At 45.7% G+C, this 19,263-nt stretch overlaps 2 protein-coding genes across 2 annotated transcripts; one reads left to right on the top strand and one right to left on the bottom strand.

The window, feature by feature from the left end:
• Positions 1-4,830: 4,830 nt before the first annotated feature.
• LOC123123798 (S-adenosylmethionine carrier 1, chloroplastic/mitochondrial) lies at positions 4,831-9,202 on the top strand. Its single transcript, XM_044544421.1, has 11 exons — positions 4,831-5,037; positions 5,228-5,310; positions 6,774-6,850; positions 7,022-7,112; positions 7,331-7,384; positions 7,461-7,556; positions 7,781-7,870; positions 8,254-8,305; positions 8,445-8,506; positions 8,600-8,680; positions 8,824-9,202. Exons 1-11 carry the CDS (start codon positions 4,980-4,982, stop codon positions 8,950-8,952), a joined length of 873 nt encoding a protein of 290 aa, XP_044400356.1. The 5' UTR covers positions 4,831-4,979; the 3' UTR covers positions 8,953-9,202.
• Positions 9,203-9,286: 84 nt separating this feature from the next.
• On the bottom strand, positions 9,287-10,707 carry LOC123123799 (dihydroanticapsin 7-dehydrogenase; the record flags this gene model as incomplete). The annotated part of the gene is made up of 4 exons (XM_044544422.1): positions 9,287-9,740; positions 9,832-10,061; positions 10,269-10,477; positions 10,547-10,707. Coding segments are annotated over 4 exons (879 nt in total), but the record flags the coding sequence as incomplete, so codon positions are not given.
• Positions 10,708-19,263: the final 8,556 nt, after the last annotated feature.

The following is a 19,263-nucleotide window of genomic DNA, read 5'->3' as shown; positions in this document are numbered from 1 at the left end:
AACTGAGTTCTTCCCCCCTTGAACAGAGAGGTAGAGATTTAATCCAAACTGAATACCACTACTATTCATTTTGGTTTATGATTTCTTCTTCCCTTCGGATTTGCATAGTGATTCATATTTAAAGATGTTCGAAGCTCTCAAAAAAGCAGTGCCCAAAGTTGTGCAGTAATTCAAATTTAAGAATGCTCGAAGTTGTATAGAATAGCATCCATTATGTTGGTACATAACTATTCTTCGTTTTTTTCTCTTAGGGTCAACATGACTTATTCATCAATAGAATGGTGAAACCAGCATGAGCATTTTTCTAAAAAGGAGGCAAAAGATTTTACATCATCCATTAATTTACCCAAATGATTAGTACCACATGTGTGACACGAAGTAACATGGTCCAAACGCCCTCGTTATCATTCATTTTGTCACATCAAACAGATGACCTCAACGGGGTTTTTTAGTTTTTCGGATTTAAAATGTTTTTTCTCTTAAATTAAAAATCTGTTTTCATCATTAAATCCGTCTCGAGAAGATCTTCAAAACTAGATCTCATATGGATATGTTTCGATGACTTTTTTTTAGTCAAAAGTTGCCATGATGTTACACTGAAGTGCCATAGTGTTTACACTAAAGTTTCCATGATATGTTTCAACAATTTTTTTTCTTCTAGATTTAAAGCTACCATTGTATTTAAACTACTTTTCATGGCAAATTTTATTAATTAACCATGGTAGTTTTTAGTAATTAACCACGCCAAGTTTAATTCATGGATCATGGCAATTTTTTATAATTCTTCATGACAAATTTAGTTTATAGATCATGATAATTCTACAATTTTGACCATGGAAACTTTTTTTTTGAACCATGGCAAATTTTAGTGCATGTATCATGGCAAATTTAAGTAATTCACCATGGCAATTTTAGTTTCTGGTTCATGGCAAATTTAAGCCATTGACCATGCATTTTTAGAGTAATTGACGACAAATTTCTTTTTAATTATGGAACATGTCCAAATTCTTTCATGGATCATGGCAAATTTTAGTAATTCACCATGACAAGCTTAGTTTCTTAGTTCTTTTTTTGTAACATGTCAAAATTTACTTTAAAAATAGAAGAAAAATTAGTTGAAACTTGAAACATATCATTTCAACTTTAGTGTAAACGTCATGGCGATTTATGTGTAATAGACATGACAACTTTTAACCCCAAAAAAAGTCGTCAAGACATATCAATATGAGATCTAGTTTTGTAGATCTTGTTGAGACGGATTTAATGGTGAAAACGGTTTTTAATCGGATTTCTAATTTAAGAGATAAAATATTTTAAAAACTGAAAACCCAAAAGATTTCTGCTGACATCATCAGTTTCGTCATTTCCGCATGCATCAGGTGGCGTGTCACGATCTGTGGTGATGAGGGTGTTTGGCCCAAGTTGCTTCATGCCACATGTGTGGTACTTATCGGGGTCATTTTTTTGTTTTTCTCCTTTTTTATTTCCTTTTTCTCTTTCCAATTTTGGGTTTTCTTCTTGTTTTTGGTTTTACCATCTTTTGCACAGTTTATTTTTTACTTTTTTTGTAATATACGTTGAAATTTTCTTCTAAATAGACAGTTACCATTTTATTTCTTGCACCTTCTTAAAATACACGATCAACAATATTTTAGGTACATGATGAACAAATCATTAATATATGATGAACATTTTTCATAAAGAATGTGCATTGTTGTAATATACATTAAACTTTTTTTAATATTCAATGAAATTTTTTAAGTTATATGATGAGAAAATAATACACACTGAGCATTTATTTAATATACGGTGAACTTTTTTGAATATAAGATGATTTTTTTTAGATACGTGAACTTTTTTTAAACACTTACTGATTTGTTTTTCAAAAATTATCAAAAGTTGTTTTGAGCTTTAAAATTTTGTTTGTGTTTTAAAAATATTCACATTTTAGAAAATGTTTGGAGAAGCCGATTGAAAAAAGGTTTGCTACAGTACATTGGCCGCTATACTTCCTACAATAGAACAATTACACAACAAAAGAGAAAATAAAGGAGGTATTTGTTGGCAGTAGATGGATTTTACTAAATCAAAATTGGTTCACTACCTTGCACCACCCTCTATGGTGTTTTGCTACATCCCAAATGGACTAGCCTAGTTGAGACGCGCCTGTGCGAAGTTGCATTCGTTTGATGCACGTGGGCGTCCTACACACGAGCTGTGGTACACGCAAAACCTGAGAATGGTTTATAAACCGCACCATAAATAAACTGAACCTGCACGAATAATTGTACTAGCCCAACCCAAACCAAAACCATACAATACTTTCATCGGCCAACCAAAACCAAAACCACTCAATCTTTGCACCCAAACCGAACTAAACCTAGTACACATGGGTGGGTTAAAACCATTTACTAAAACGGGTAGAAACCCATTCGCTCCAATGGGTCAACGCCTCGGGCAGGTATGCATCCTCGCGAAGCCTGGAGTTTGCCCTCTGATGTCGGTCTCGTCAATTAGCATCCTATCCTTTTGCTGCAACTCTTCCTTCGCCGCCGATGCCACCCAGTGTGGCCTTGTTCTTCAGTTGCTTCACCTCACCCTCTACGTTTGCCAGCTCGTCACCTCATCGGACAACACCCCTTCACCGCCGCCACACCCTACCTTGTGTTGCAGCTGCTCATGCTCCTGCTGGCGGGGCCTGTGATCCGAGCATGATTGACGACGGTTGTACTCGCAGAGGCTGGAAGGCGAGCTGCGCCAGCGGCGGCGGTCGCAGATGCAGGGTGCGGCTATTTTTTTCTGTTTTTTTAGAAGAAGCTATTCTTTCTCTTAATGTAGGGGTCAATGGCGGAGCTATGTGTATAGCTGAGGGGGCTGCGCCCCCCCCCCCAGCCCAACACAAATTCATGAACGAATTTTTTTAGGGGGGCATAATTACAACAAAGTATTCTCATTAGCCCCTACAAACATGTATACTTTGCTTCTGGCCCCCCTTACATTGAAGTCAAGCTTCGCCTTTGATGGGTGTTGCCGCTATTGGGCTTTGATATATATTATAAGGGCTATTTGGGAGAGAGGCAGTATGCCTACGAATCAGTTCCCAACCGTGTGAGAATCATAGGTTTAACTAAGGTGGAATCAGACATGTTCGTGCCGGTACCTGACCATTCCCAGCTGTTTCGTACAAGAAACTAAATCAAACCAACATGTTGTCAAACTTGACCAATTTACACCCAAACCAAACAAAAGTATGAGGCAAAACTGACCCCAACACACCCGGTTTAGATAAAACCATTCTCAGACTTAGGTGCAAGACCCCCCCCCCCCCCCCCGCCACACACACACACACACACACCGAGAATGTTAGGTAATAGGTCGGCCCATGTAAGAGGGCTACTGGTGAACTCCCCACCTGGGTTTGTGAAGATTCTAGAAGGTTTTGCACGCAATTATTTCTTTTTCTCCTGTGTTTTTTGGTTTTTTTTTGGTTTTTTTCCTCCTACCTTTTTATGTTTAGTTTTTGCTATTTGCTTTTTTTCCTTTTAAAATTCATGAACTTTTCAGAATTGATCAACACTTTTAAAATTCATGAACATTTTAAAATCCATGAATAATTCTTGAAATCAAGGAGTATTTTGGAAATTTGCAAACAAATTTTAAAATTCATGAACAATTTTTTAATTCACAAACAGTTTTTACAAATTCAAGAACATTTTTTATTCCATCAAGAATTTAAAATTTATTGAGCTATTGGATGCCAGGAGGCTTTGGCCCTAGTACTGATCTAAATATTTACCATGTGGTGATCGTGTACAGCTGAAAAGAAGTGGTGGAAGATAGCAAGAATGGTACAAGTGGTTTACATGGAACATCATCAGAGCGATTTTAGCCGCGACAGCTCAACTTGGACCTTACTCTTTCATCTTTGAAAGCAGGTATTCTAACTTCGAGGTGCATAGCCTCACTAAATATGCTCTAGGTCTTTCCGGAGGTCGTCACTTAGGACTCCTTCATCCTCCTGGTCTTCATTGTACCTGTATGAGCATTCTTACAATTTAATAAAGCGGAGCATGTTTAACCTAAAAAAAGATCTTGCATCACACATCAGAGATCAACATGTAGATCACAGACTATAGGCACAACCTACAAGTATACCCATTTGGGAGTTTGATTTCCGTATGACTTTGCTCTTTGCTGGTATGATCTTTAGTGTGTGTTAGTGTTGGCAGTGTGCATTCTAATTATGTAGACGTGTGTGAGAAAGCAAATCTATACTCAACACGTGTCCGCTTGGCCGGTCCTGACAACATGTTTCTTTTTTCCATTTATTTCCGTTTCTTGTTTAATTTTAATTTCACATGTGATTTTCTTCTTTTCATTTGTTTTATAGAAAAAACAATACTTGTATTACATGAACATATATTGTGGCACACATGAGAAACTCTCCTCAAATGTATGAGCTTACTTTCAAATATATGAATGCATTTATTTTCCTTATTGTGTGGTAAGATTGTTTTAAATAAGAGGTGAAGAATTGTTCTGGATATATGATCATTTGCATTCAGTACCATGCATGTTTTGTTGTGTATTATATGAGTTTTCCCTGATTATTATCAAGCAATTTTGGATAATACTTTAAGAATCATGAAATGGATTTATTTGTTAGAACAGACAAAAAATACGTGAGGTAATGGCCATGGATTCCTCTCCCGTCGCTTTGAGCGGCGCGCGGGCGAGAGAGAGAGAGGTAGGGGCCGAGTGGGCCTAGTGCACAGGCCCAGCCGGTCATCCAACCGGACCCAACCCAATCCCCAACCCCAAAGGAAAACCCTTCTTCCCCCTCCCCAATCCACCCTTGTCCCCTCGCCATCTCCTCTCCTCAGGTGCGCTCTCTCTGCTCCCCTGCGGCCGGCTCAAGCTTCCGTTTCCCTCCAGGCCTCGCGCGCAGAGGCAGGGCGGCGGCGGGCGGGCGGGCAGGCATGGGCGCCAGCGGGGGCGGGGAAGACAAGCCCTTCAATTTCCTCCAGATCCTCTGCGGTACGCCCCACGCCTCCTCCTCCTCCTCCTCCTCTCCCTCTCCGTCGCGTCCATCTCCGCTCCGCCCGTGGATTGTTAGTTGCGCAGCGCAAGCTCGCTCCGCTTTCTGCAGCCTTACTTGCAGTCAGTCGCAGATGGAGGGGACTGACTATGTGTGCTGGTTTCTTTGTTCCTGCTCGCCTGCCCGCAGAGGGCGTCATAGCCGGAGGCGCCGCCGGGGTCGTGGTGGAGACGGCGCTCTACCCCATCGACACCATCAAGACCAGGCTTCAGGTGAGCCACTTCCGCACTTCCAAGCAGTGCCAATTTTTTTGTCTGAAGATGTGCACTTCAGCCCCCGATGTTGCTTGTTTGCAATGCAATGGCCGGTCAATCAGACCCCAGAGCCTGCTCCCAAGCAACGGGTTGTCTTGCACTGAATTCCCAGAAATTACTACTTGCTTAAGGATGCCATTGTCTGACGGCCTGTTGTATGTTGTACTACCTGCACTGGATGCCATGTCTGAACCTGGCACAAATCTCTGTTCCCAATTTGGGGAAACCACAAAAAAGTGTATGTACCTATTTCCAACTTTTGAATGACATTAACCAAGACAACCTTCATTGTGTTCCTTATACATGGCCTACCTGTTCGAAACCAAACACAGCCATGCTAGTGTGAACTACTGGCCGGTACTAGCAAACACAGGAGATGTTCGGGTTTTTCAGTCATCAACCGTGAAAGTTTCTTCTTCTTCTTCTTCTTCTTCTGTTGCAGGATACACACATTAAAAAGAATTGTCGATTTTATCCAGTGTGTGGTGGTAGCAGTGCTTATTCTTCCATTTAATCACCATATACAATTGCTTCAAAGTTACTATATTGTAGATTTCAGACTTGCTTGGTTTCTGAACAATTGCTTCAAACCCGATTTAAATCTCCTCACCAATATAACGCACCATTGTTTTGGTCTATAAAAGAGGCTCTGAGGATTGTTGAGGCCACTTTCAAAAGATTATTGAGGCATCTGAATCTCTAATCTACATGTAGTATGTCATGGATTCATATAGTATGTGGCTATATGGACTGTTTCTGATGGGATGTTTCTTCTTAATATGTTTTCTTGCAAGCTCATTAAAGGGTCAGCTTATAATGTCCAAGTTTCCAAAGAAGTACATGAGAGGAACTAATTAACACAAAAAACATAAATCAATTTGTGAAAAAGGAATTTATTTTGTCCCTTATATCAATGAAAATTACACTGTAGGGGATTACCCTACTGTTTGCCTGTAAAAAAAAGGAATTTATATTATGAGAGGGGTTGATTAACTCATAACATGCAAAACATGAATTATTTTGCAAACTGATTCCAACAAGCCAGACAGTAGTAACTAGAGAAGTAGGTTCATCAAACAAAGGTCACATAGATAGAATACTTTAGTAGTCTACTAGTAATTCAGTTCCAGTTGACCTTGTAAAACAGTGTGCAGGGCATTTCTCTATTGCCAGATATAATACACACTTGTTTATGTAACAGTTACACAGCTAACAGAAATGTTTGTTACTATTGTCCAAGTGTTCACTCACTAACTAATAAAACTATGCCCATCATTTATAGTGCCAGTATAATTTTTTCTTGTTTACTATTTAGTCTCGCTATGAGAAGTCTTGTTCTTTTCTAAATGTTAATGGCTTACAGGCAATGCACAATTCCAGCACACACATTTTGTCTGACTTCTTTTTCTTTATATCTGCAGGCTGCTCGAGCTGGAAGTCAAATTCAATGGAAAGGCCTGTATTCCGGATTGGGTGGAAATCTTGTCGGTGTTCTCCCGTGAGTCTACAACATGTTAAACAGTTACACTAGTATAGCATTCTCTTCACATTGCACCACAACTTCTCATACAATGTGCGTATCCATTGTTCATGAGATGAAATCGCTGCCATAATTGCCTCCAGTATATACTGTTGTCATTTTCTTGAGCTGCTTTGTAAATTATTGCAGGGCTTCTGCTCTGTTTGTGGGAATATACGAACCAACTAAACGGAAGCTACTGGACATGTTTCCTGAAAATTTGAGTGCTGTTGCTCATCTTGTAAGTCCATACACACTTTATGTTGCACTAGCTGATTGCTTACAGCAAGGCACACTCTATTTTTCACTTTGTCATGTTTACACTAGCAAGCTTGTCGACGACCCTTATAACGCTTAAGATTAAAACAAATAATGTTATTTTACACCATCTTTATGTATTCTTACTCCCTTAAGCATGTTGGTTTATGCCAGCCTTTTTTCTGAATGAGGATGCTACAGACTGCAGGTGCTGTTGGAGGGTTGGGTGCCTCTCTCATTCGTGTCCCCACAGAGGTCAGTATCTTTTTCTTTTCTATTCTCTGTTCATTAAATGTTGTTTGTCATCAAAAATTGATTGCTTTGCATTCAGGTGGTCAAACAAAGGATGCAAACTGGTCAATTCAGGACTGCGCCTGATGCTGTTCGTCTCATAGTTGCCAAGGAAGGATTTAGAGGTCTTTTTGCTGTATGTATCTTCTGAGCTCTTAGTTTGTGAACAATATATTGACCGATATTAGATCTAAGTTTTCCTTGCTATTTCATATATCAAGAGAAATATAATGATTTGAATCCATTGATTTTCCCTAAAATATATGTGGACAATTATTAATTTGGTTGTTAAGAAAATGCGGTCACATGATAGACATCATCATCTTATCCATTCTAACACTAGTTTATTTTTGTTTGCAGGGTTATGGTTCATTTTTACTTCGAGATCTTCCGTTTGATGCCATTCAATTCTGCATATATGAGCAACTTCGAATTGGTTACAAGCTTATGGTACTTAGTCCATCACTGCGGATATACTAACTACACCTATTATTCATTCTTAGCTACTCCCATGAACACACATGCTCTTGTTTCTATGCTTCAGAACACTTACAGTCTTGAATTCTTGATATGGGATTGAGAACTCACACCTACATAGATTTTGTACCTTGATGAATGTTGTTCAGTTCAATAGCATGTCATAGATTTGGGGACATGATTGTTTCGTCGTACCATTGCATTGCTGACACATCCTGATGCCCGTGACTCAGTTATGCAAAATGTGTCTCTGCTTTCTGTTTCCATCAAATCCTATTAGTGCCCCGTGGAGCAGTAATTTCTGTTAATTGTTCTCCAACTTTATCTTTAACTGAAATTATCATGGACCCATTCAGGCAAAGAGGGAGCTGAAGGATCCAGAGAATGCACTAATTGGTGCTTTTGCCGGTAAAACCAAATTTCCCAATTTATTTTTTCAACTTACATTCTTAACTCTTATTGTATTTGCTTTCGCACTTTTCCTGCTCTTATATCCCCCCATTGGCCTAAGATTACTATCATATATCCTGTACCTCATTTCTGCTAGGTGCGATTACTGGCGCTATAACGACCCCCCTCGATGTTCTGAAGACAAGGTTGATGATTCAGGTGGATCCTTCCCCCTTTAAATGGAACATTCCACACCAAAATCCGTTTTTACATAATTGAGTACTGACCGAATGGTTCCAACTTCTATTGCAGGGGCAAACAAAGCAATACTCTGGAATTGTAAGCTGTGCTAAGACCATCTTGAGAGAGGAAGGTCCCGGCGCCTTTTTGAAGGTATAGTACCACCGATACAGTCACTTCGAACGTTTCCTTTTTTTTATTGTGTGTGAGAAAAACAGTTTAAACTCTTTAAAAATTACTGTTAGATAAGCTAATGCTAACCACAATGCTTCTTATGATTTTGACGATGCTTGCAGGGCATTGAGCCTCGAGTTCTGTGGATCGGCATCGGCGGATCCATATTCTTCGGCGTGCTGGAGAAGACCAAGTCGGTGCTCGCTGAGAGGAGCAGCCGCAAGGCTGCGCTGGCGGAGAAGGACGAGTGAACCAACCAACCAAACCAATTGTGCATCCTATGCTGACTTGCGGCTCCTCACTCCACACCATTACCCGTTCCTTTCACCTGAAGTTTTGCTCCAAATTTATGTGATGGGCTTTATGTTTCTCGTTCCAGAACTGTAAGGCATACAATCAGTTTCAAGAGTTTGTTTTGACGTCGGCGATGGTTATGATCCTGTATGAGTCCCTGTAAACATTACTCCTTTAATAAAGTTTAGCAGATTGTTCTTGAAAAAAGACTATGTCTTTTAATCTGAAGAAGGGCCTGCTGTGCCACTCATGTTGATTCTGGATAGTCTTTGTCAATTTTGATCTTTACTCTACCATCTTAAACCCTGTTAATTATTGCATTCACAGAGACCGCTTAATTATGACAGTTGATCTCTTTGCACAAACTGCTGTTACTATTCAACAACAACATATCAGGAGTCATCCTGATGGAATGTGGAAACCCAGACATGGCCAACCAGCCCCAGGATCGGCATGACTAACCTACCTACAGGAAGGAACGCATGCGAGGGCGCACGATGGACTGCGCGCCGTCGACGTAGATGGTGGTGCCCGTCATGAAACGGGACTCATCGCCGACCAGGTAGAGTACAGTGGACGCCAGGTCCTTCTCCGGGTCGAGCCACCGCCGCAGCGGCATCACCTCCCCGGTCGCCTTCTCGGCCTTCTCCTCCCCCATGGAGACAGGGAACTTGTCCCCCAGGTGCAGGCCACGGCAGACGGCGTTCACCCTGACCTTGTGCTTGCCGAGCTCCATGGCCGACAACTGAAAAAACGAAGAACATCATGGTCATTTAGGTATTCAGGATTTCTGTGGGCATTCAGGCTTGTTGTTATTAACAGGAAATAAGGCTTACTCTGACGAGCTGGTGAACGGCGCCCAAACTTGTGCCATATGCCGCCGCCCCCGGATACAATCCTCTCTCGGCGCCGATGATTTGGGTCAAGCATACTACAGAACCGCCGGACTGCGCATCCCGGAACCGCTTCGCCATGGCCTTTATCAGGAGCCAAGGTGTGATTACATTGACTTTCATGGTCTTGTTGTACTCATCTTCAGTCACGCTGAGGCAGTCTTGCACTTCCCCTTCTCATACAGTAGCCAAATACAGATGCATGGTTCAAAGATGTTCATGGATGAAATTACTGGATGATAAGCTGACTGAAAGATTCAGAGAAGAACTAAGCAAAACATTTGGGTTGGTGATTAGTCGGGCTTGGGCATGTGTAAAAAATTTCTGTCAGATGGAAAATTGGGCATGTGTATCAGTGTCTGTCAATAGTATGTGCATACCCTCGTAGGAGCAGCAGTTGACGAGGGCGTCGAGCCCGCCGTGGCCGAAGCAGCGCCACGCCGCCTCCACCGCGGCGCCGACGGCCGCCTCGTCGCAGGCCGCGAAGTCCAGCCCCACCACCGCGACGGCCGCCGCCCCTCCGGCCGCGCAGCGCCGCGCCTCCTCCGCCGTCGCGGCCAGGGCGCCCTCGTCGCCCACCAGGACCAGCCTGTACGCGCGCGTAGATTCAGAACCGAACAACAGGAAGAAGAAGAAGGGGAAAAGTGAGAGGGAGTACCTGCAGCCGTGCCTGGCGAGGCCGACGGCGACCCCCCGCGAGACGGCGTCACCGCCGCCGTTGCAGGCGAGCAGCACCCGCTTCGCGTAGGCGGTGTCGGCGGCCATCCCCTTTCCCCTTCTTCCCTTCGCTGCTCGTGAAGAGTTATAGCAAGACAAGAATTACCCAGTCACCTTGACATTAAAAAAAATGGTGCCCTCGTCGTCTCTTGAACGGACCGTTTTCCACGTGCCACTTGCATTTTTGCCAGCTCGGAGCCATGCTCTCCGCTGGCTCCCCCTTCCTTTTCAGTTCTTTATCCGGTGATCACCCCGTCTACTACTGTGGCCGAACCTACAAACACCCGTTTCAATGTTTTCACCCCTCCTCACATTCGATGAGGCGGTAACGACGATGACAATTTCCACCCCCGTCCCCTAAATGTTTTCACCTCTCCACCTCTCCTAACATTGGATGAGATGGTAACGACGCTGACAGTCCCACCCCCCCCCCCCCCCGGCCATCTCATCCTCCCGTGGCTCCCCCTTCCTCTCTGGTTCCTTATCCGGTCATCACCTCCCTCTTTTACTATGACCAAACGTACAAATGCCCGCCCTAATGCTTTCACCTCTCCTCACATTCGATAAGGCGGTAATGGTGAGGACAATCTTGCCCCCTCCGCCCACCATTTTGTCCTTTGACGAAGCACGCACAATCTGGACACAACCATTGAGGTGGCGGCTCGGATAAGAAAATGAAAGGGAGGCATGAGGGCTAGGGTTAGCTTTTAATGGAAACGACCGGTCCATTGTAAACATGCATATAGTAGAACCAGTCTAAGGTGACTTGAAAGAAACCAAGAGTACAAGACCTTTGACTGTGACACCGCAAACAAATGGATATTTTTATGTTAACATCGGCCACACATCACAAATGATTTTTCACCTTGGGCATATCATAGACAACTTTAACACCGCCCATCTATGACGGGTTCCATGTGAAGGAAATATGCCCTAGAGGCAATAATAAAGTTGTTATTTATATTTCCTTATATCATGATAAATGTTTATTATTCATGCTAGAATTGTATTAACCGGAAACTTAGTACATGTGTGAATACATAGACAAACAGAGTGTCCCTAGTATGCCTCTACTTGACTAGCTCGTTAATCAAATATGGTTAAGTTTCCTAGCCATAGACATGTGTTGTCATTTGATGAACGGGATCACATCATTAGAGAATGATGTGATTGACTTGACCCATCCGTTAGCTTAGCACTATGATCGTTTAGTTTATTGCTATTGCTTTCTTCATAACTTATACATGTTCCTATGACTATGGGATTATGCAACTCCCGAGTACCGGAGGAACACTTAGTGTGCTATCAAACGTCACAACGTAACTGGGTGATTATAAAGATGCTCTACAGGTGTCTCCGATGGTGTTTGTTGAGTTGGCATAGATCGAGATTAGGATTTGTCACTCCGATTGTCGGAGAGGTATCTCTGGGCCCTCTCGGTAATGCATATCACTATAAGCCTTGCAAGCAATGTGACTAACGAGTTAGTTGCGGGATATTGCATTACGGAACGAGTAAAGAGACTTGCCGGTAACGAGATTGAACTAGGTATTGAGATACCGACGATTGAATCTCGGGCAAGTAACATACTGATGACAAAGGGAACAACATATGTTGTTATGCGGTTTGACCGATAAAGATCTTCGTAGAATATGTAGGAACCAATATGAGCATCCAGGTTCCGCTATTGGTTATTGACCGGAAGTGAGTCTTGGTCATGTCTACATAGTTCTCGAACCCGTAGGGTCCGGACGCTTAACGTTCGATGACGATCGGTGTTATGAGTTTATGTGTTTTGATGTACCAAGGTAGTTCGGAGTCCCGGATGTGATCACGGACATGACAAGGAGTCTCGAAATGGTCGAGACATGAAGATTGATATATTGGAAGGTTATGTTTGGACACCGGAATGGTTTCGGATGAGTTCGGGCATTTACCGGAGTACCGGGGGGTTACCAGAACCCCCCGTGGGCTTAATGGGCCTACATGGGCTTTAGTGGAAGAGAGAGGAGGCGGCCAAGAGGTGGGGCGCGCCCCCCCAAGCCCAATCCGAATTGGGAAGGGGGCCGGCCCCCCTTTCCTTCTCCCTCTGTTCCCCTTCCTTCCCCTCCTAGTTGGACTAGGAAAGGGGGGAAACCTACTCCTAGTAGGAGTAGGATTCCCCCCCTTGGGGGTGCACCATGAGGCCGGCCGGCCCCCTCCTCCCCTCCTTTATATACGGGGGAGGGGGCACCCCATAAATACACAAGTTGATTGTTTATCCATATGCGGTGCCCCCCTCCACAGATTTCCACCTCGGTCATATTGTTGTAGTGCTTAGGCGAAGCCCTGCGTCCGTAACTTCATCATCGCCGTCATCACGCCGTCGTGCTGACGAAACTCTCCCTCGGCCTCAGCTGGATCTAGAAGTTCGAGGGACGTCACCGAGCTGAACGTGTGCAGATCGCGGAGGTGCCGTGCATTCGGTACTTGATCGGTTGGATCGCGAAGACGTTCGACTACATCAACCACGTTACTTAACGCTTTCGTTTTCGGTCTACAAGGGTACGTAGACACACTCTCCCCGCTCGTTGCTATGCATCTCCTAGATAGATCTTGCGTGATCATAGGAATTTTTTTGAAATACTGCGTTCCCCAACAGTGGCATCAGAGCCAGGTCTATGCGTAGATGTTATATGCACGAGTAGAACACAAAGAGTTATGGGCGATGATCGCTCGCCAGCTAGGCCCTCTAGAAAAAAGTTGGAGCAACAGCTTACCAGCATGTCATAGTTTGATTCGGCGGTATTGTTGGATGAAGCGGCCCAGACCGACATTACATGACCGCGTTCATGAGACTGGTTCTACCGCCGTGCTTCGCACACAGGTGGCTAGTGGGTGTTTGTTTCTCCAACTTTAGTTGAATCGAGTGTGACTACGCCCGGTCCTTGTTGAAGGTTAAAACAACAAACTTGACGAAAAATCATTGTGGTTTTGATGCGTAGGTAAGAATGGTTCTTGCTAAGCCCGTAGCAGCCACGTAAAACTTGCAACAACAAAGTAGAGGACGTCTAACTTGTTTTTGCAGGGCATGTTGTGATGTGATATGGTCAAGACGTGATTATATATATTGTTGTATGAGATGATCATGTTTTGTAACACAGTTATCGGCAACTGGCAGGAGCCATATGGTTGTCTCTTTATTGTATGAAATGCAATCGCCATGTAATTGCTTTACTTTATCACTAAGCAGTAGTGATAGTCGTAGTAGCAATAGTTGGCGAGACGACAACGATGCTTCGATGGAGATCAAGGTGTCCAGCCGGTGACGATGGTGATCATGACGGTGCTTTGGAGATGGAGATCAAAGGCACAAGATGATGATGGCCATATCATATCACTTATATTGATTGCATCTTATTTTGCTTAGAACGACGGTAGCATTATAAGATGATCTCTCACTAAATTTCAAGGTACAAGTGTTCTCCCTGAGTATGCACCGTTGCTACAGTTCGTCGTGCCGAGACACCACATGATGATCGGGTGTGATAAGCTCTACATTCACATACAACGGGGGCAAGCCAATTTTGCACACGCAGAATACTCGGGTTAAACTTGACGAGCCTAGCATATGCAGATATGGCCTCGGAATACTGAGACCGAAAGGTCGAGCGTGAATCATAGTAGATATGATTAACATAGTGATGTTCACCATTGAAAACTACTCCATCTTGTCGGTGTCAAAACCGGTGGATCTCGGGTAGGGGGTCCCGAACTATGTGTCTAGGGTTGATGGTAACAGGAGACGGGGGACACAATGTTTACCCAGGTTCGGGCCCTCTCTATGGAGGTAATACCCTACTTCCTGCTTGATTGATCTTGATGAATATGATTATTACAAGATTTGATCTACCACGAGATCGTAATGGCTAAAATCCTAGAAGTCTAGCCTGTATGACTAAGGTTATGATGATTGGCCTCTACGGACCTAGCCCTCCGGTTTATATAGACACCGGTGGGATCTAGGGTTACATAAGGCCGGTCAGAGAAATGAATCTTCATATTTGGTCGCCAAGCTTGCCTTCCACGCCAAGGAGAGTCCCATCCGGACACGGGTATAGTCTTCGGTCTTGTATCTTCACAGCCCATTAGTCCGGCCCATGTCCAACAGGCCGGATGTCCGAGGACCCCCTAATCCAGGACTCCCTCAGTAGCCCCTGAACCAGTCTTCAATGATGAGGTGTCCGGCGCGCAAATTGTCTTCGGCATTGCAAGGCGGGTTCCCTTTCCAAATACTCCAAGATAGTCTTCGGACACAACGAACGTGTCCGGATCTGCAACACAAGTACCACACACAACCACAGAGAGTATAGTATTTCACGAGTCCAATCCGCTGACAACCTTTTGTAAGGTGACATCACGTCTGCCCGGTCATTATTTCCAACCGTTTTCTTCTGCCGTTCCATGTTTTGAGATGCGGTCTTCATTGGCACGTCTTGTCAAAGCAGAGATCGTGTCCCCTTTTTGTGGGATTCTCATCAATACAGGCGTGGGTAATCCAACCGTGCCGTTTGCACAACCCTTGGGAACAGTTGAGTTTTAAGGCGAGTGGGGAGGCGCTTGATATTCACTGCCTTTATAAGGGGATAAGGATTCCTCTCTTTCACCCATGCCTTCTCTCTCTCTCTCTCTCTCTCTCTCTCTGCCTCCTCCATTCTCGAGCTCCAGCGCCCAAGTTCTCATCTTTTCCGCCACCATGTCCGGATCCGGGGCACAGGGCAAGTGGATGGTCGCCTCCGTCAAGGAGAAGGACATTACGAAGCTCCGGAAGGCGGGGTACTTGGCCAAGGAAATCACCCACCGGCTTCCGGCCGAGGGGCAGATCATCCCCACTCTGGAGCACCATGAGAGGGTAGTGTTCATCTGCCACTTCGTCCGCGGGCTGGGATTTCCTCTCCACCCATTCGTCCGCGGACTCATGTTTTACTACGGGCTGGATTTCCATGATCTAGCCCCAAATTCCTTCCTCAACATCTCAGCATTCATTGTCGTGTGCGAGGCTTTCCTCCGCATCCCACCCCACTTCGGATTATGGCTGAAAATCTTCAATGTGAAGCCGAAGGTGGTGGGTGGCCAGCACGCGGAGTGCGGAGGTGCCATGGTGAGCAAGATGCCCAACGTCACATGGCCTGAAGGCTCCTTCGTGGAGACCGTCAAAGGGTGGCAACAACTGTGGTTCTATATCACAGAGCCCCGTGACGCCACCTGGGCCGAGGCGCCCGAATTCAAGTCCGGAGCCCCAATGCGGCTCACCTCCTGGCTAGAGAAGGGCCTGAATTGGGCTGCATCGGACGAGTTGACCGCGCTACAGACGCGCGTCGAGAGCATGGTGGACAAGAACATCAAGCTTGTCAACGTGATCCAGGTGATGCTAGCTCGCCGGATCCTTCCATGCCAGAGCCGGACCTGCAATTTGTGGGAGTTCGATCCGGCCAAGCACCAAACCCTGCAGCATTTCTTCGGCATCACGCACGAAGGCATCTGGAAGGTGCTCTTCAAGGCCAATGAAACGTGGCCGAAGGAAACCGAAGACCGTGGGTACAACCTGACCCATCCTGCCAGTCCGGTAAGTTTTCAGTGTTATCAAGGTATATCCTTCACTCATATACTCAAGGAGAATGTCTGGCTCCCCCATTTTACTTTTTCAGGGTTGGACAAAGAAAGTGGAGCGGATTCAGTGTCCGGCTCCGCTGCCAGAGGACCCAGAGATCCCGCTTCTGGCGAAGATGCTGGTTCCGATGCCCTACAAGGCGCCGGAGAAGAAGGCGAAGAAGAAGACCAAGGAGACCCGAAGTGGTCTCCGCCGCAAGGGTGCTTCGGACGTGACGTCTGAAGACATCAAAACCCACTCCTCCGCCGCCGAGGACGACGAGGAGGAGGAGGAAGAAAGCAGCTCCCCCCCTGAGGGGGGAAGGAAGAAGAGGGCGGCCTCCACGCGTCTGGAGGCCGAGGTGCCCAAGAAGGGGAAGGTCTCCCTCGCGGATAACTCCACATGGGACGTCGATAGCAGCCCAGAGCGGCGCCTCCGAGATAAGCCCCTGTCCAAATCGTGAGTACTCAAAGACCCAGATGCATTCATATACCCGGCCTCACTACTTTATAGTTTTAACATGTTGAATCGCACACTTGCAGTCTGACGCGTTCCGCCCTCGAACGTTCCTCATCTTCGGGGAATTCGCTGGACCCGCAGATGATGAACAACGGGTCCCTTCCGGTGGCATCCTCTCCCAGGGTCATGGATGACACCGAGGTGTTATCTCGAAGGACCCCAGGCCAGGGAGAGGCGCAGGAGGTCGCCAGGGTGGCGCCAGAGGGTGGAGCCTCGGCCATCGGACACATGGGGGAGCAAATCCCCATGGATACTGGCGATGGGGGCCATGTCCAATTTGGTCCCCAGCCGAATACGGTCCCGGAGACCAGTACAACTCCAGAATCCGGCAGGCAGCCTCCCTTGAAAGAAGGAGGTGTACCCATTCTGCCGGTGACCTCTGTCCAACCAGACACACCGGATACTCTACTGGAAGCGCTGCAAGGTGCTTCCATTGTTGAGGAGCACCGTACCCTTATGGGTACGGTGATTGAGAAGATTCAGTCCGCGAAGAGCGGGCTGTCCAAAGCCTGCACAAGCCTCCTAACAGGCTTTGAGGTAAGCAACGCAATTATGTAAAAAGAATGTCACAGTATAGACAGTAGCCCCTGAGACTCTGTCCAGTGTTCGGAAAGAAAAGCCGGACAGAGGATCAAACAATTTTCCCAGGAGACTAACAAAATGTGTCATGTGAATAAACAGGCGTCGCTACTAGCTGCGACCTCCCACGCTGCCGAAGTCTCCGGACTGAAGCAGAGTCTGGAGCGGACCGAGGCAGAGCTCGGTCGTGTAAAGAAGCAGCTAGAGGAGAAACAAGGTATGCAAGGACCTTCTGTATATCAGAATGGATAGATGATTCGTAATGACCATATTGTCATGATATTTGTAGGGGCGGCGACCGAGGTCGAGGCCCTGAAAAAGGCGCTGGCCGAGGCCAAAAAGAAAGCGGCGAAGGAGCAGGTCGCCCGTGAAAAACACTTGGCCAGAGTTAATGAGGTCCAGCAAGAGCTCCAGGACGCAGTGAAGAAATGCGAGTCCTTGGAGCGTGACATTGCTGATCAAGAGACCGAACTAGCCAGGGCTCGCCAAAGCGCGCAAGATGCCCGGGTTGAAGCCCAAGGCGCCCTCTAGGAAATCCAGGAGGCCAGGAAAATTGCGGTGGGTAAGGCTTTTGTTATGCAAAGCAAGTATGTGAAGAAAAAGTACTTATTACGGACCCGAATTTGGAGCTCTACAGGGGCGTTTGCAGATCTGCCGCGTAGTATTTCTGACGCTGCGGAATTCTTTCGAGCCGAAGAGGGGAGCTCAACGGAGAAGCTGTTCTGGTCGCAATACCTTGCGGCAGATCATCCGATGCCCTTTAGCGATCAGCTAAAACAGCTGGTCGAACTGCATAGGGTGGCCGAACTGGCCATGAAGGACTTGATAGTCTGGCTGTGGCCTACCGAAGCCATACCCAGCAGCTACTTCGGGCTTGTGAAGCGGCTGATCAATGCCTGCCCCCGACTGGATGCCATCAAGTGGTCGGTCTGCATCGAAGGTGCGCGGATGGCCTTCGCCCGTGTCAAGGTACAGTGGGCGAAGATGGATGCCGTCAAGCTCGCGACCGAGGGACCGCCCGTTGGCAAGGAGCACCGCACACCCGAGCGGCGATGTCCTGGAGGGATCCCGCATTGTAGCGGAGCAATGTGCTAAGGATGTTATTTTTGAATGAATACATTCATGTTATCCTATCCTGTATCATGAGACAAAGCCGTTATGTAATATAATGCGTGTTTATTATGTGAAATTTTACCTCCTGTGCGGCCGTTTTTATTAAGTTTGAGAGTTGGCCAGTCGTCGCCTTCAGCCCCCACGTAAGTAGTACGGGGGTGTTCGGGATGGAATCTAAACACTCTTGATCCAAAGGTTTGGTCCTTGAAGGAGGTGTTTAGCGCAACGAACCAGGCAATCAGACTATGTGGTTTATCACCCTCACTTAGCCATAGGAGTTTGACAATAGAAATTTAGGCGCAACCCCTAGTATTCGTAAGTCCAAACTTCGGGTGTTATAAACACCTGATCGGATAAAAAACCGATTCATCGCATAAAGCGGAAAAAATCGCGAAAGATTTGTAACCTCTCGAATAGCTGACCGGCTCACGCCGCATCATGACAGTCAGTTTTTGGCTTTCTCTATTGAGGTGCTCATCCAGATAAACCAGGGCACAATCGCAGTAGTTCTCCCTATGCAACCCTAGCCGATATAGCAGAACATAAGGTAGTAAGCACAGGAGCCGGGCAACCCAACTATTGACCAAAGACATGATTCGGAGCCGATGCATATAATGCTAAAGTTCGGGGTGCCGAACTATACTGTAAAAAGTGTTCGGACTTTTGTCGCCGTGTTATGGGGCGTAATGAAGCCCCTGGCGAATTAAGGCGTACCAGAATGTACGGGTGCAATTGATAAGAATATCAAGAAAGAATGAGGCAGCAGGCCAATGCCGCAGAAATTGGGCCGCAAACTTTTTCCATTATAGTTTGATTAA

This window comes from Triticum aestivum, chromosome 5D (genome assembly GCF_018294505.1).
Source record: "Triticum aestivum cultivar Chinese Spring chromosome 5D, IWGSC CS RefSeq v2.1, whole genome shotgun sequence".
NCBI classification, from domain to species: domain Eukaryota; kingdom Viridiplantae; phylum Streptophyta; class Magnoliopsida; order Poales; family Poaceae; genus Triticum; species Triticum aestivum.
The sequence above is the reverse complement of the archived record's forward strand: the minus strand, read 5'-3'. Positions and strand labels throughout refer to the sequence as shown.